This window comes from Platichthys flesus, chromosome 2 (genome assembly GCF_949316205.1).
Source record: "Platichthys flesus chromosome 2, fPlaFle2.1, whole genome shotgun sequence".
Lineage (NCBI taxonomy): Eukaryota > Metazoa > Chordata > Actinopteri > Pleuronectiformes > Pleuronectidae > Platichthys > Platichthys flesus.
The window spans coordinates 12,767,774-12,784,037 of NC_084946.1; the positions used below are offsets into that span (position 1 = coordinate 12,767,774).

At 41.0% G+C, this 16,264-nt stretch overlaps 1 protein-coding gene across 1 annotated transcript in view; it reads left to right on the plus strand.

Annotated features, from left to right (window-relative positions):
• camk1b (calcium/calmodulin-dependent protein kinase Ib) overlaps window positions 1-9,810 on the plus strand; it is a 34,120-nt gene extending 24,310 nt beyond the window's left edge. The window contains exons 4-12 of the mRNA XM_062398314.1: window positions 3,398-3,472; window positions 4,530-4,668; window positions 4,788-4,914; window positions 5,455-5,530; window positions 5,703-5,815; window positions 6,055-6,133; window positions 6,287-6,374; window positions 6,500-6,596; window positions 6,743-9,810. Coding sequence (XP_062254298.1) covers window positions 3,398-3,472; window positions 4,530-4,668; window positions 4,788-4,914; window positions 5,455-5,530; window positions 5,703-5,815; window positions 6,055-6,133; window positions 6,287-6,374; window positions 6,500-6,596; window positions 6,743-6,840 — 892 coding nt within the window. The 3' untranslated portion in view covers window positions 6,841-9,810. The remainder of the gene's footprint in view (window positions 1-3,397; window positions 3,473-4,529; window positions 4,669-4,787; window positions 4,915-5,454; window positions 5,531-5,702; window positions 5,816-6,054; window positions 6,134-6,286; window positions 6,375-6,499; window positions 6,597-6,742) is intronic.
• The last annotated feature ends 6,454 nt before the right edge of the window (window positions 9,811-16,264 follow it).

The window sequence follows — 16,264 nt, forward strand, 5'->3', positions numbered from 1 at the left end:
ATAACCACAATGTTCAGCATTAGCCTGCATCTGAAATACTATCTACAAGGTTCGAGATGGTTAATTTTTTATCACTGTATCGCTGTTACTGCATCAAGTATGTTGTATCACATTACTGGATATGATACATGTCATATATGACTGTTGTAACACAATCTAGTTTGATACATGTAATATGCATCATAATGATCTTTATCTAACTTGTCACCTACACTCTATACAATTTGCATGTACATGGCTTTTTTATGCACCAACGCCTGGAAGTTCAATTTGTGTGATAACGTCGCGCCAGAAACGGAGCAGCACCAGAGTCTAGGCTGCCAAAGTAAAGAAGAAGAAGAATTGTGTGCATTCGCACACTGTCTGTCTCCTGCAGAGTCATGTGACATGGGAGTGAATGTTGATTATTCTCATTGCAGGAAAAAGCCAGATGTTAAGTGTTCCTTTTGACCTGTGGAAAAGGAGTTCTCTTATACACTTATATTATCTTTCTGAGATCATGGTGTTGTATAATATGACGCAAAACCTGAAGGTGTGCACCTTTAGCCCTTGTTTCTATAATATGCAGGGTTATATCATATCACACTGATAAGAACTACTGCACGCACACTCTCTCTCTCTCTCCACCTGCACAAGGCATGTCATGTTTATTTTATTAAGAGAAAGGCAAGTGAGGACAACACAGCTGGTGATTGTGGAGCACTTCGAACTTATTTCTTTTTGGATGTGGGGGAATTACAGGCCACAGTGAAAAGGGCTGATCTACATTGGGTCCAAAGTTATTTTTAGAGGTCTTGTTGCCTTGGTAACAGGAGACACACACACAACTCAAGCCAATATACAGCGAGGATCCCTCCTGAGGTGAGCGTGGTGGAATGAGGGTGGGGGGGGCGGTATTTTGCAGTTTGGATACAGTTTTGAAGAATGGTGTAAACTGAGGAAAAGTTGTCCTGGAAATTGTGGCCCCCTCTTCATCTGTGTGAAGTTCTTACAGACTCATTATTCTTCATGATTCTTCACGGAGAAAAATGTAATATGTTTTGGTGACTGATATTTATGAGGTTGTGCAATTTGGTGAGGATCCAAATAAAATCTTACTCTGAGTTTAAATGTGGTTCCATGAAGGACATTGGTGGAGGTAAATACTCTTTTATTCTAGTTACATTACTCTGTTCCTTCCTGTGAGGCAAGAACTTGTCATCTTCATGTTATTTTAAATGACTTATGTATGATTGTACATTGACTTGTGTTTATTTAATGTTTCCAAGGTGTATGTTCTTTTGTTTAAACTCTCTATGAAGATTGAAATATTGTACTGGTGGTTCAGTTTGTGTTGGGACAGATGGAAAGCCAGATGATCCTCAGTCTCCTGACATTTCTGATTACTGTCAGATGGCTACCCAGCCTAGTGCTGCTTTGATAAAGCACAAATAGCCAAGTGAGATCATCAAGCTCGTCTTCCTCCAATGAATCTAGACCAAACATTTACTCAAACGCTGATGTGCAAATCCAGTGACTAAGCTCACTCTGCTATAGGCATGTGTAGCCATGACCAATTAGAGGACTTGCTTTTGAGAACCTGAAAAATGTCTTGTTGTTCTGTCTCAGTAAAGAAACTGTGAAAGGTTTGTATCATCATTTTTGTGACCGATATTATCACAATTATCAAGGCATGTTAACGTGTGCCTAAATGTAAGTTGAATAATATACACCAGGTTTTTACTAGATATTCTATTTGTTTATTATATTATTTGACTTGCTAACTTTGGTTGATGCTGGAGAGTATCAACCAATTAACCAAGGTACTTACAGTAATTCAGGATTGAAATGGTAAAACTATTCACATAACTACCTTAAAACCAGTAACCGTTTCATTTCTTATCTCATTTTTTTGAATTTTTATGTTTCTCACCACACGTTTCTTGTCAACTTGTTGACTCTATTATTAAAAAGTTGTCTAAAGTCTTCCAAGGAAGGAAGTTGTGGAACTTCTTACTCAATATCCTGAGAATGGTAACATTATGTTCTTCTGTACAAGCAGTAAGATCACAACTACCTGAATAAAGCTGAAATTAAACAACATGGAATGTAAATCATCATTCTAATATGGTTGATGGAGGTTGAGTGTTTTAAGAGGAAATTTCTCTTAGACGTTTATGGTTATATCTCCTGAAACTTGCATGATCTCTTTTGTGGTGAAGAAACATTTTACAGAAACCAGATTTTAGAAAACACTTCTCCCTCCACAGGATGCATTCATTCGTTCATTCAGTAGACCACTAACTGATCTGCGAAAAACTCAATTGTGGATCACAAATATAAAAAATACAAAATGTCAAAGTTGCAAACAAAAGAAAATAAGAGTGATGCTAGTTGGGTGGTAAAAATAAATAATCTGAGACAAAGCCAGGCTTAAACAAAAGGTTCATTAAATGTGTGTGTCATTATGTGAGAAACTCAACAGACTATAGATTTAAGAACCAGTAGATCTGCTGGTTTCACCCACGTGTCAGATACAGATGTTACAGGGACGACACCGCTGTTCTCTAATCTGCCGACATCTGGGCTCTGATGCCTTGTCAGACTCATGGGTGCTGACAGAGGTTAGCAAATGACTCACCAGCCCTCAACAGACCTTTCCCCTCTCTGACAATCACTAGGGCCACAATCTCTGTGGGCATCACCCACACAAACATATCTGCTCAGAAATCCATATCAAACACAGACTGCATCATGCATCTGACCTTATCTCATTGTGTGTGAAAGTTGCAAGCTCAAGCTGGTTTCACTTGCGTCTGCTCACTGGGCAGGTTTAATCCATCATTCATCCTCCACTGGCTCCATCTCTAAGCAGATGAATGAAGCTGTGCATTGTTTCAATCTGGATCAGACTTATTGCTGTAATCCAGCATGAGCTGAGGCCAACACATACTGTACCTGAGGTACAGCTCAGACACGTGGCTCTGTGTTGCCTCTCAGCTCAGCACCCGTCACATGCATCGTAGGCTAAATTAAACACACCGTCATACAGCGTGCATGATGAGGGCAAAAACAGGAAATCATAAAGGAGTAACAAAAAGTCTTAAGAGTTAAAGGCACCCTGCGGCGTTCCGATCTAAATCTGGGGAGTCACCTTCTCGCCCCTGTCAATGCACCCACGGGTCTCAGGGGGGCAGCAGCTCACAGAGTTCAGCCAATTAGGGAGCTGCATGCCACCACACAGTGAAGCCTCGCCTACAGCCTGTAAACTGTACACGTGACTGGTGGAGGAAGCTGCATGGTGGGTGCATGCAAAACCATGTATCTACTTTGAATAATGGCAATGACAAGTCAAAATGTGGTAAAACATTAGAAGAATAAAATTAACAACCCATTGTCTTCCTCTTCTCTCCCACAGGATTAAGCACGCCAACATTGTGTCTCTGGAGGAAATATTCGAGAGTAAATCACACCTCTACCTTGTCATGCAACTGTGAGTATTCACATATGTGAGGGCTTGCGTGACGTGTGTTTCATCTCCAACACACTGCATGTCACACGCCATTAATTGCACTCTGTAGCTCACTAGAACGTGCATGAACACACACTCTCACACACACACACACACACACACAAAGGCAAACCATGTACTATGTCTACTCATGAACACCAGTGGGGAGTTTGCCCTCACACCTGCAGCCTGACAGCCTCCCACCCACCTCAGCTCCTGAAATGTCAGAGAGGGAGCATGAGAGAAAGAAAAGATCAGGATCAGCAGCATCATTCACCAAGAGGCTCCTGACAACATCAATCATCCACAAATTAATCACAGTTTGTGAGAAATCAGAGAAATAAAGGCCGGAGGCAGAGAGGAAGGGGGAAGGGGGAAGGGGAAGAAGAAATAGAAGGATTAGTGGGGAAATTCTCTTCTTTTATATTTGTGTTTATTTTTAATTACTGTTTAGACCCTTTCAATAAAATATGTTGCTTCATAAAAGCATTTCTGTGACCTTGCAATACTTCCCTTATTTAAGGTTTCATTACACACCCGGTGCCTCTTCGGTTTTATGTCAACATCATAAATTCAAAAACAGGTTCCAGTGAGATGTAAAACTAATGAGGGGAACAACGCTGCGTCATGAGGGAATAGAAAGTATGTGGTCAAGGGGACGTAAAGGATATTTTGGTCCTGACTGAGCCGTGACAGAGGTTAAGTCAGTTTTTAAAAACACCTAAATGTTCAGTGATACTCAGTTACTCTGCAGGATTCCTCCCCTTCCCGCTTAGAGAGAGGTTAAAAGAAACACATCCTTTTAGTTCAGTAGATGCGCAGAGCAAAGGCTCCCTCTAGTGGCTTCAAGCTTGATCACAATGTGTCTGGTTTTCTGTGGTTTCATTTGTTCTTCCACTTTCTTAATACATTAGTTTATTGCTTCTGCAGTTTATCCTGCTATTCGGGTTATTATCTCCTCCCTGGCCTCTTTAAATACATCTCAAAATCTGTGTTTGGTCCTTCACATTGATGCACAGATGTATCCCTCTCTGTGCAGGGTGTCTGGCGGGGAACTCTTCGATCGCATCATAGAGAAGGGCTTTTACACAGAGAAAGATGCCAGCAAACTCATTCAGCAGATTTTGGATGCAGTCAAATATCTCCACGATATGGGAATTGTGCACCGGGACCTCAAGGTCAGTCAGGAGTCAGAGATATTTATGTTTACACCCAAACAGACATGTTTTGTTAGTATCTGTAGTTATCACTATACTGTAACATTTGCTGAAAGTAAACTCAGGTGTTGTATTTTCAGCCGGAGAACCTGTTGTACTACAGCATGGATGAAGACTCTAAAATCATGATCAGTGACTTTGGTCTGTCTAAAATTGAGGGATCTGGCAGTGTGATGTCGACTGCCTGTGGAACACCTGGATACGTTGGTAATGGAAATCAAAAACGTTGTAAACAATCAACCCCTGTTTCATGTAGTATTAGATAGAAGAACGAATTTGTTGATTTAGTTGATATAGCGGTTATGATTCCGGGTTTTCCCTCTGGTGGCCGGGGGCAGGACATAGAGCGAGCTGTCCTCTAATCAATGGTTCTATCCCCGGCTCCTTCCCTTTACGTGCCAGAGTGTTCTTGGGCCAGGCACTGCAACCCAGATTGCCCCTGCAAACAGTGTTTGATAAAGTGCCGCAGATAGATTCACTGTATGTGTGAATGGGTGAACGGCAAAACGTATATATTGTTACATACATAAAATAATTCAGTATCTCAATGACATTCAACAGACTCAACAAGTTAGTTATAGCTAATTTTGTTCGAGATGATACATGGATGTTGGTTTTGGTTTCTGTGGACTTCTGTAGCTGGTAGTAGTTGATTTACATAGGTACGGTCTAGATGCACAGATGGAAAATCGTGCATATTGGTTATTATTTTATTTTAACCGCATAACCTTGTCTTTATTCTCTCAGCCCCTGAAGTGTTGGCTCAGAAACCCTACAGTAAAGCAGTGGACTGCTGGTCTATCGGTGTCATAGCCTATATTCTGTGAGTACACATTTAAGACACAGAGCCATACTATCTTTCAGTCTGACAAATTCTGCAATGACACAAGATTTGAATAGTTATCAAATCTTTATTTATGTTCCCAATCTATCGAGATGCTTCACCTTAACGTGTTATATGAAACATGACACTAGTCCTGTTTCCTGTGCCTCAGGTTGTGTGGTTACCCTCCCTTCTACGATGAGAACGATGCCAAACTGTTTGAGCAGATCCTGAAGGCAGAGTACGAGTTTGATTCTCCTTACTGGGACGACATCTCTGACTCAGGTATCAATCCAGTTTTACATATGTGATTGGTTCATAATGTAACTCTCTTCTTATTGTCAATCATGACTGATTGTTGTTTTAGCAGTTAGACACTGAATTATTATCTAATTAATAAAGTGTATCCATTCTTTAACTGATGTCACATTGTATCTCCTTCATGGATAAATAGACTGTCCCAGTTCTGAGCAGCCGCTGTCTTCATGACTCGTGGGTGTTATAATCTTTGTCCTTCATTACAGCGAAAGACTTTATAGTCCACCTGATGCAGAAAGACTCGAACACACGTTACACTTGTGACCAGGCGCTGCAGCACCCTTGGTACTGCTCCTGTACTCAATCATACAATCACATTACAAACAGCTCCTCATTAAATTCCTTAACTTTGGGGATTTTCCCATTTAACAAAGCTAGTGCCCTGTGTATTGCGACTGTACTACACTTATGACACTCATCGTTTCCTCTCTTTGTCAGGATTGCTGGAGACACAGCTCTGGATAAGAACATCCACGAGTCCGTCAGTGCTCAGATCAAAAAGAACTTTGCTAAAAGCAAGTGGAAGGTGAGTCCGACTTCCAATTTGTGGTTGTTGAATTATATGCTGCTTTGTGAAGATCCTATTTGGAAATGACGATGAGATTCTACTGTAATTCATGTTCGGTTGTTTGTGCGGCCTTTCCTCTGCAGCAAGCGTTCAATGCCACAGCGGTGGTTCGTCACATGCGGCGTCTCCAGCTAGGCACCAGTCACGAGGGACCCAACCCCACCCTACCAGTGGAAGAAGGTATCAGCCATGGCTCAGTTTGTGTCCCCTGCATTGTTTTGCTTATCTCACCCACACGTAGTTGTGAGAGTGGTAAATATAGCGGTGTCATGTGCAGTGTCAAACAGCAGCACCGATAACGTGCCGGGTCTCCTTCTCTCTCTCAGGGGCTTGTTGTGAGGGAGGCTGCTCCCCGAACGTCGACGGTGGTGCCGACCCCTTGTCCAGCTGCACGTACCGCTGCCACCCGACCAGCAGGGTGTGATCCCTGCACCTGCTCTGCTCACCTATCTAATCAGTCCCACTGACTTTCCAATTTGAACCCCCACGGTGGAACCAGAGGCACCATCTGCCCCATTATCTGGTTAGGAATACAGTGTCATTCCAACCTGTCGCCTGCAGGGGGAGCAAGCCTGTCCAGCCTGAGAAGGAAGTCATAGAAGGTGAAAGAAAAGGAGGAGGAGGGAGACTTGATGACAATGATGATGATGAAGCACCACAGTGAATCGTTTTTACAGACTGGGCTGATAGTTTGGGATGAGTTGAGATAGGGAGACAAAGCTGAGGAGGTGAAGAAGCTCCTCCTCAACCAGTTTGTCAGGTGACACGTTTTTGCTGCAGCAGGACAGAGCTTGTTGGACACGGTTTTTACTCATCATTTTTTTATTCAACCTGTCTCTTTGTTTCTTTTATTGTTCCTTGTTATATATTGTATATTTTTGTGTTGTCTCTTTAACCTCTAGCTGTTAGACTTTGTAGTGTAAATCCAGAAACAGCATCTGCATGATTAGAGACATAGATTTCCCCAATGCATGATTTGTTATCTATTGCAGAAATGCAGCACAGCAGTAAAATGCAAGTGATGGAGTGTTGTGCACAGAGTGTATCAAGGGTTGATAAGGGCAGATGTTTCAGTATACTGAATGTAAACTGAGTTTAATATACAGAACGACAGTTTGTCTTCAAGTCACTCTTTTAGACAATCAGTGACATGATGGTTTATGCAATGAAAACTCCATCCATCTACTAAGTAGCATTTCCTCTGGTGATATGGTGTTCCCATGCAATGGTTGTGCTTTTTCGAAGTTTCCCCCAATTTCTGAAATTTTTAACCCCGAACCTCTTTTAACACTCTGAAACAGGGATATACCTTCGTCTAAGGTGCCTTTAGGATTACTATATAGTACAATGGTTTAATTTCCAGGTAGCTTCAGAAAGGTGTTGTCTCTTTCTGCAGGGTTCTTGCAGAACAGGCATTTTTCTGTAACTTCAGATTTTGTATGTGTTTCATATTCAGCTTTAAAATACAGTATGTATGCTTTTTGTTAAGTACTGTAATCTCAGGCAGGAGGCCTGTGCACGTACAGTGCCTGTTGTCACTACATTCAACCGCATATTGTTTTTCACAGCATCCACTCAATGTAAATAACATTTAAGTAAAGCACTTAAATTATATTTTCAAGGCTTGTGACCTTTACCAAGAGCAGCATTTATTTGGGAAAAAAAATGTGTTCATGTATCTAAATACAGTTTTGGCAAAAAAACAAACAAACCTGCAAACCTGATCAATGAGCCCAGTGATCCTCCTTATCCTCAGAACTAGTCCGATTGTGGAAATCCCAAAAAAGAAAAGCATTGAAAATCTGTTTTCAGGATTACAAACATTAGAATATGCATCTGATTGAACCACTCCATCTCTACAATGGTGAATACTGAGTGCATTCTCTTTTTTTTTCCATTCACTCTTCTTACAGGTGGCGCATTGTGGGTTATTGGTTTTTATTGGTTTTTATAAAGAATCCTATGCTTTGAATTGTTGTTGTGGAGTAACAAATGCAGAGGAGCTTTATGCACAGTTGTTGTCCTCTGGGCCTTTTACAGACAGCCTGCATGAGGACCCTCCATCATCTAATCACTCCATCCTAAACTCTGTAAGGAGAACCGTTTGTTTTTATACATTGATGGATTTAAAGCATTGGTGTGTTCTGGGTATATTCATGATGTAGCTTGAAATTTCTTAAATGCCATGATTAATAATGAATAGTGCTCATTGTGATGATGTTACAGTGGCCAGAAGATGCTGGAAGTGATGGCAACAGGAGACATGTTTGTCATATTGTCTTCAAACATCATGCAGATGAGTAGAGCAGCAGAAGGGGTAATATTATTCCAACATGACACAGTAATTGTCAGTGTTGCTGCTTCAAAAAGTACTTTTCAGCTTTATTCAGCATCAGGTCGACGTTGTAGTGTATTTGAACAGTAATTTGACTTGTGACTACAAACTGTAAAGCATATAGTCGAAAGAGTGGTCTCCAGTGTGAAATGTTTGTAAGTCCCAACTGTGACAATGAGACACCCAGTCCAGCACAGGAAAGCTCATGCATAGAGGCAGCTGTCATCCAGTCCTATGAATGTTGAGAGACTGATAATATATATGACAAATTATATAATATTAGTAATGAAGACAAGTCGGTAAACTTGATTTGTTGCCACAAACACTGATCATTGACTGAGTCTCCTGCGCTATCAATTAGCTCCTGTACCTTCTGAAGATGGTAAACTTATTTATCGCAATAAAAAGTCTTTACCTACTAAATACACAGGAATTCACAACATCCCACGTAGACCAGATTAGAAATATGTCCGACAAAACTATTTCAAGGTATAAGGAAGGGTGAAATTTAAAGATGATAAAACGGAAAAGCAAAGGTTTTTACATTCCAGTGTGATGAAACAAGTGATCATGAAATATAGAACCATATCCCATGACCTCACCTCTCATCCACCTCAGTAGGAAAATAGCAGCGGTGAAGTAGAATTATAGTTGAGGAGAAGTTACACTAACCTTGCCCTCAGAGTTGGATGACTACAGGGTATTTTATGATCAACCGCCACAGCTTCTGCATTAAAAAGTGATCATTTTTAGAGCATTTTATCCATGGGTTTTGCAGAGAGAGCAAAGAGATTCTCTTTGTGAAGGCTGCTCCTTTAATCACTCATTGAATTCACAGTGTCGGGTGAGATTTGTTGTATAAATGAGAATTTTTACCATCGATATGTTGCCTTTTAAATAAATGCTGTTTGGGGCTACAGTACCTCCTGCATACACCAATGCAATGCATCAGGGGTTATTGAAAAGTGAATATTGCTCAGTGTGAAAGCCAGTGATTTGTGCTTGGAACATATTTGTAAGTGAGACATTTAATAAAATCCCTGTCTATGCATCATGGAACCAACCAGAGTCCTTACCTTCCATTTACATCATGTACTTAATAATGTGTACATATTATCCAATACATGATGAAAGAAATATTGAGCAAATGCCTTATACACAACCAGAAACCTTGAAACAACAGATAGCTAGGATGATGTTATTAATTTGAATATCTTTATTCCCTAACATGTTTTTATATATATTATTTTACCACACAAAACAAAGCTGTTTAGAAACAAACTCAAGGGAACTACCTGTAAATGAATATAACCGAACTTACACTTCAATACATTTAAATGGAGAATTTAATAGGAGGCTAAACCGCCTTAAAATGCAGCTACTTAGCTAAGATACACTTGTTAAATAAGTAGGGGCTAGTTAAGATGGCTCTTTCTCTTCTTTTAAGATTTCTGTCACATTTGTAATACAGGACACACAAAGAGGCAAAACAGTTAAGCGTCAGTCAAAGTGGTTTTCTCCGTCTAACTGTAAACGAATCAGCCATTTGGTTTGTTGAGACTGCAGACTTGTGCGTCCACTAATCGGAAAGTCACCAGAGAGTTTCTGACATCATTTATAGACCAATTGACATAATCAATCTTTTAATATGAACTTGTCAATAAACTGCATAAGGTGACATGGTGTTGTCTATTAGCTCTAAACATATAAATACAAGAACATTTGTTTTTACGGCGTCCATGTTTGTTCCATATCCTGACTTCAAAGCACATGAACACATTGGAAAAACAGGAAATGGAACCTTCCTTAACTTGCTGAAATAAATGTCCAATTAGATTCTGGTCTAATCAGAATGGATTCACTATTATATATTTATCTGTTAACAGTTCTTCTCTAATTCTTTCTGTAATTATCGTAACACATTCACTCTAATACTTTTCTCAGTGCTGAAATTCTGCGAGTGTTGATCTCATGAAATAGCTTTGTGGCTTACGAGGTCTGTCATGAATGTTAATTTCATACTCTGCTACTTGAGGCCTCTCTGCTCCTCTCGGAGGAATGCTGGGTAATTGAGGCTTGTGGTCTGGCTGCATTGGAAGAGAGCGGCGAGGGGGAGCGCTAGCAGGAGTCTGGCGGTCGACCTCATTCAGGAGACGGCGGACTGAGTAAAAACGATGCGGTCAGACCAGAAACATGGGACTGATTCAAAATAATGGGAGAGAAATTGCATGAATCAAAAGGTGGAGAGTGCTGTAGGATGCAGCCAGCGTTTAGATGTGGAAGAGGGGAAAAAACAAATTGAAACGGGGCCACGGGTGAAACTTAGCGTCGTGTGGAACAGTACAACTGAACTGAGGATGGGGCAGGAGGAGAGTGGGTCTGCATTTTGCATATCGGTATGAATGGGGTTAGTTTCTCCACTAAACAGAAGCAGCTGATGAAGATCGTGCCTCGTCCACATCTTCCTCTCTGTGTGAGTCTGGAGTGCTGCTGCCCATGCTTGAACGGAATGTGACGGCTGACTCAACTTCACTGCTTGCAAGAGCGGCGTCACTAATGAAAAAACTTTTACAGGCACTGAAAGCAAATTGCTGATGATGAAGTCTGCACAGATTTGTCCCATGAGGAAGGAAGAAATCATCTGCAGCACAACTGCTGTGAACGCTGGATGCAAACAACAGCTGCTTTCAGTCCTCTGGTGCGGAGACAGTTTCCAAATTTGTGTAATATGTTAATATGTGTAACAATTTCATTAAGATTAAGATCCATTTATTCGTCCCAAACACATGCACAGACATGCAAAGGCACAATCATGCAGGTAGGGAAATTCATCCTCTGCATTTAACCCATCTGGTGCAGGACACACAGAGCAGTGAGCGACCATGTACGGCGCCCGGGGAGCAGATGTTGGGGGAGTAAGGTGCCTTGCTCAGGGGCACTAGACAGGGTAGGGAGAATCCTCTTGGATTTTTGGACAGATCAATCCAGGTTTGTCTTTTTTGTTGTTTCTCCATGGAGTCGGACCAGAGACCTTCTCTGCCCATAGTCCAAGTTTCTGCCACTAGTCCACCGCCTCTCCATGGCAATACATCCGACCGTTGTTGAGCAATTTCACATGAAACCGCACATTTCAATCTCACAGCGGCTCAAGGGGAAAGATGGAGTCAAGCTCTTGGGATCAGGAGTGTATAGAATTTCACGTCACTCCACCAAATAACATGAGTTAAGTGTGGACTAAATGTGTGGATCGACAACCAAAAGCAGTCTTGGTCTCAGTTAGTTCCTGTCCTGCTCACCCACAGATACAAGGTGACCTGTTGTATCGGGTTTTTCTGTTTTAGGTTTTAGACTTTTTTAGTTTAGTTTATTTCAAAGGTGTTTTAAAAAATGTAAAAGATAACAAGTTAAATATTCAGTGACATGAATCAACATCACTTAAAATTTAAGTTTCTGTCCGAAAAGGAGTACACGGTGCAGAAGTGAAACATGTTGTGTGCATGCCAAGCACACACACACACACACACACGCTCCCTTCTTGTCCGTCAGCAGGGATATTAATGGGCTAATATCTGTCAGTGCTTGCCGGAGGTTTACGTGCCCATTATGTCCACGTCGTCCTTCAACATGTCCATTTAAAGATAGTTTCTACGAGTTGTTTGAGTTTGTCACTCTTTTTTCCTTCATCATTACTTATAAACATGTGATAAATGTAGTAGAAGGGTCGGTGAGGACATTTAGCAAAAGGAAACTTTCGAAATAGGAGAAAAGTGGCCGTTTAGAATTTTTTTTTCCTAATAAAGGATTTCTCCAAGGTCAGTGAATCGTAGAAAAATTACCAATTCTCTGTTGTACCTTTACTGCTTTAAAACTGATAATTATGTCAGATCTGTGACATGTCAACCCTATCTCCAATAACTTAATGTTTCAGTGGGAAATGGTAACGTCATCCATGGTTGCACAAACAGGGGAAATTGGACATTGCTTTAAATAACTGTGGCATTTGATGTAAATGGGTGCACAGTAAATGTGTAATGTAAAAACAAAGCAATGTTTTTCTCTTTGCAGTTTGGTAAAGAAAAAAAATAGCTTTTACCCTTCAGAGCTCAGAGTAATGAACCAAATGTTCTCTATGATGTAAATGGTTCAAAGGAATTACATCAGCATTTAGATTCACAGCAACGCCAAAATCAGCCCTACAGATGAAAACAGAACCTCTCTGGTGAAGGTTCCAACAAATTCAATGACATGCTATCTCTAGTCAGATTGTTGTTTATAGTCAGGAGGATGTGAAGCATTTAATCCCAACCAGCATCTCATGATGCCATATGACATGTATGTGCTGCAGCTGCATTTTGCACAAGGTTTAAATTATGTGTTAAGACTTTGAGTTTCTTTTTAACAAACTCTTAACTAAACTCTCTTTCTCTCTCTCTCTCCCTCTCTCCCTCTCTCTCCCTCTCTTCCTCTCTCTCACTCTCTCTCTCTCTCTCGTAAGACAAGACATGCAGTATTGTAGCTTGAGTTAGAAAACAGTTGTGTGGACAGATTAAGAGTGGATGTATAGACATAATACAAAATGAACACACACTCATATTCATCTCTGTAGCTAACGACTGTGATTTTTCCTTGTATCTTAGTTGTGCAGCTTCAGATGGCTCAGGGCATCTTGGCCAAATATTTTCTTTGGACCAAAGCACAGGAAAACAGACAGAAACCATTAATTCATGAGGATTTTCCAGACCCACTTCTCCTCGGCCTCTTGGTCTCACAATGTTTGAGGAGTAACAACCAGGTTGATTGAGTTTGAGAGAGTCAAAGTCCTTGAGGTGCTGGAGCACAGCGGCGGGCAGGAAACTGAAACTACACAGTGAGAGCAGCGTCCTCTTTGTACCCTGGAGATGAGTGACGTTCACTCACCGTGAATGACTCACTTTAGCAAGAAGTAAGTCGGAGAGGAGATGTGAAAGTGTTTTAAACATAGATTCAATGGCTAGGTCTTAAACCAAAGAAAAACTGTACAGAGACTTCAGTTGCTTGCACTCAATGCTCAGCACAGAGTATACTGAAGCCGAAGCATTGCCTTTTACCAAATGTTGCAGACCCTCAAAGTCCTGCATGACTGTGCCAACCACAGTTGGTAATAATAAATAGGATGAAGAGTAGGAAGAAGAAATAGACGAGGGAGTATCTGGCAGAGCGACAAGACCCACAAATTTTCCACTTTTGGGAAATTTCAGGCCACAATTAGGATCGAACATCACCAGGGACTTGACATCCATGTTACTTGCTGTGGGAATACAGGCCCGTGCTTGACATTAACCCCCGACTACAGCTGGGAGGGAAAACATACTCTCGGTAGGAAAACATGAAACGAGGCAGGATAATGTGTTTCTTCACACCTTGAATGTCTATAATGGGACTTAACTGCTTTTGCAGGACACAGAGAGGAATTCTGGGGTCAGTCTGGGGGTCGTAGTTGCCAACAGAAATGTGTGTGTCTCTGTGAATGATGTCCTGTAAATCAGTTTCATTCATTCATGCTCCATGAGCCGCTCACAAGTCAGTATTCTTCTTTTCATGCTTTCGCGGATTTCGGGTCTTGTTTACATAAAAGCTTGAAATGAACCCAGATGGTTCTCTCAGTATGGAGTCTTAGCAGCTTAGTCACAATAAAAGCCCTTGACTTCTCTTAAGATCAGGTAACAGTCTTATTATAGCCAATTTATCTGCATACATAACACATCAAATATGCTCTGTACTGCAATAATAATAATAATAATAATCTTTTTTTTTTTTATTGTTATCATAATAAATTAATGTATTTATTTCCAATGTTATATTCTTATTAATTTTATTTTGGTGTTATGTATATATAAGTTCTTTACCACACATGCACCATGCATGTTGTAGACTGCAGGGTTATGCTTTGCTTTGGAGTAATTTATGTTCCCATAAAATACTCTGGCTTAATATACAAAATTGTACTGAGGTGTGGGGATGTGCTGTTGATGGAGAAAACTGCAGTTTAAATCTGCTGTAACATGCCCAGTGACTCATGTCTAATGGAACTTAACCAATATTGATTTCAAAACACTTTCTCATTCCAACAGATTTTGCTCAAAGCATTTTTCTGTCCTGTACATGCAATAAATGAGTCATTGCTCTTTTTACTGCTCAAAAACATTAAGGGAACACATAATTGTCACAGTTTAAGAGCAAGTCAGAAATCAATCTGTACATTTAGGAAGCACAAGTAATTAACCTGATATGGCGCTTTGGAGAGGCCAAAGCAAGTGAACTCACAAAAAGGGAATAGTTTTACATGTGATGGCCACAGACCATTGCTCTCTCTTTATCTTTCTTCACTGATTATTCTATAGATTTGTGTTCTGCTAGTGTCCTTGTCCTTACTGGTAGCATGAGGCTGTACCTGCAGCCCATTCAGGTTGCACTGGTAGTCCAGCTCCTACAGGATGGCACATCCCTGCGTGCAGTCACAAGAAGGTTTGCTGTGTCTCCAGCACAGCGTCAAGAGCATGGAGGAGATACTAGGAGACTGGCCATTACACAAGGAGAGCTGGACCGGGTAGTAGAAGTCAAAGCTGCAGCAGGACCAGTGTCTGCTCCTTTGTGCGAGGAGGAACAGGAGGTGCACTGCCAGAGCCCTACAAATGACCTTCAGCAGGCTACACGTGTGCATGTTTCTGACCAAACTGACCTCGACATATCCTCGCCATGTGCTCACAGCCCAGCACCGTGCAGCTCGATTGGCATGCACAAGAGAACACCAGTACACAAGTCTCACTCGGAACGCTCCCTCTCCTTGTTCAGTTAGTGATATTTCTGTTCTTCATCAGATCTGGAGCACTGGAAGTACCAGCAATTCTCACATCTTGCATGCAACTTCTCAGTGTTTTTCAAAAATAGTAACATCTGTCTCCAGTCACCCATACAACTGGTGGATTTACAAAAAAACAAGCCAAAATTTGATGCTCCTTTCTCAGAACTATGTAAAAACGTTGACTCAGGTCCAGAATGAAACAAAAAAGCTGCAACCCCTGAGCACAGGCTTAAATATGATGTAAACATCCAGAGTAGAAAATATGGCACTATAAACCAAACGACCCCAAATGTAACCATTAAGGGTATCATTAACAACAAACAAATGAGATCCTGAATATCTCCCTCTTGTTTTCTGGACCTCCTCCACTAACCAGACAAAGAGAGAATCCAAGGAAAGGGTGCAACGAGTAGGAGGAAGGAAGCAAGGAAGGAAAAAAGTAGATTGGCGCTGAAGGTACAAACTGCGGTCTACATTTCGCTAAGTGGGTGAACGAAAGGGGTTGATAGAAGAGAATTTACCACAGCTGGAAGAACTTGTTTGTAATGAAGTGACTTCCAGCCTGAATTAAGTGTGCGTTATGGTCTATTGTGAGAAACTATGAACATGATAAGTTATTTCACTGAGTGAAAAAACAACAGTGAAAGCAGAGGGAAACACAAGTTCTCCAGT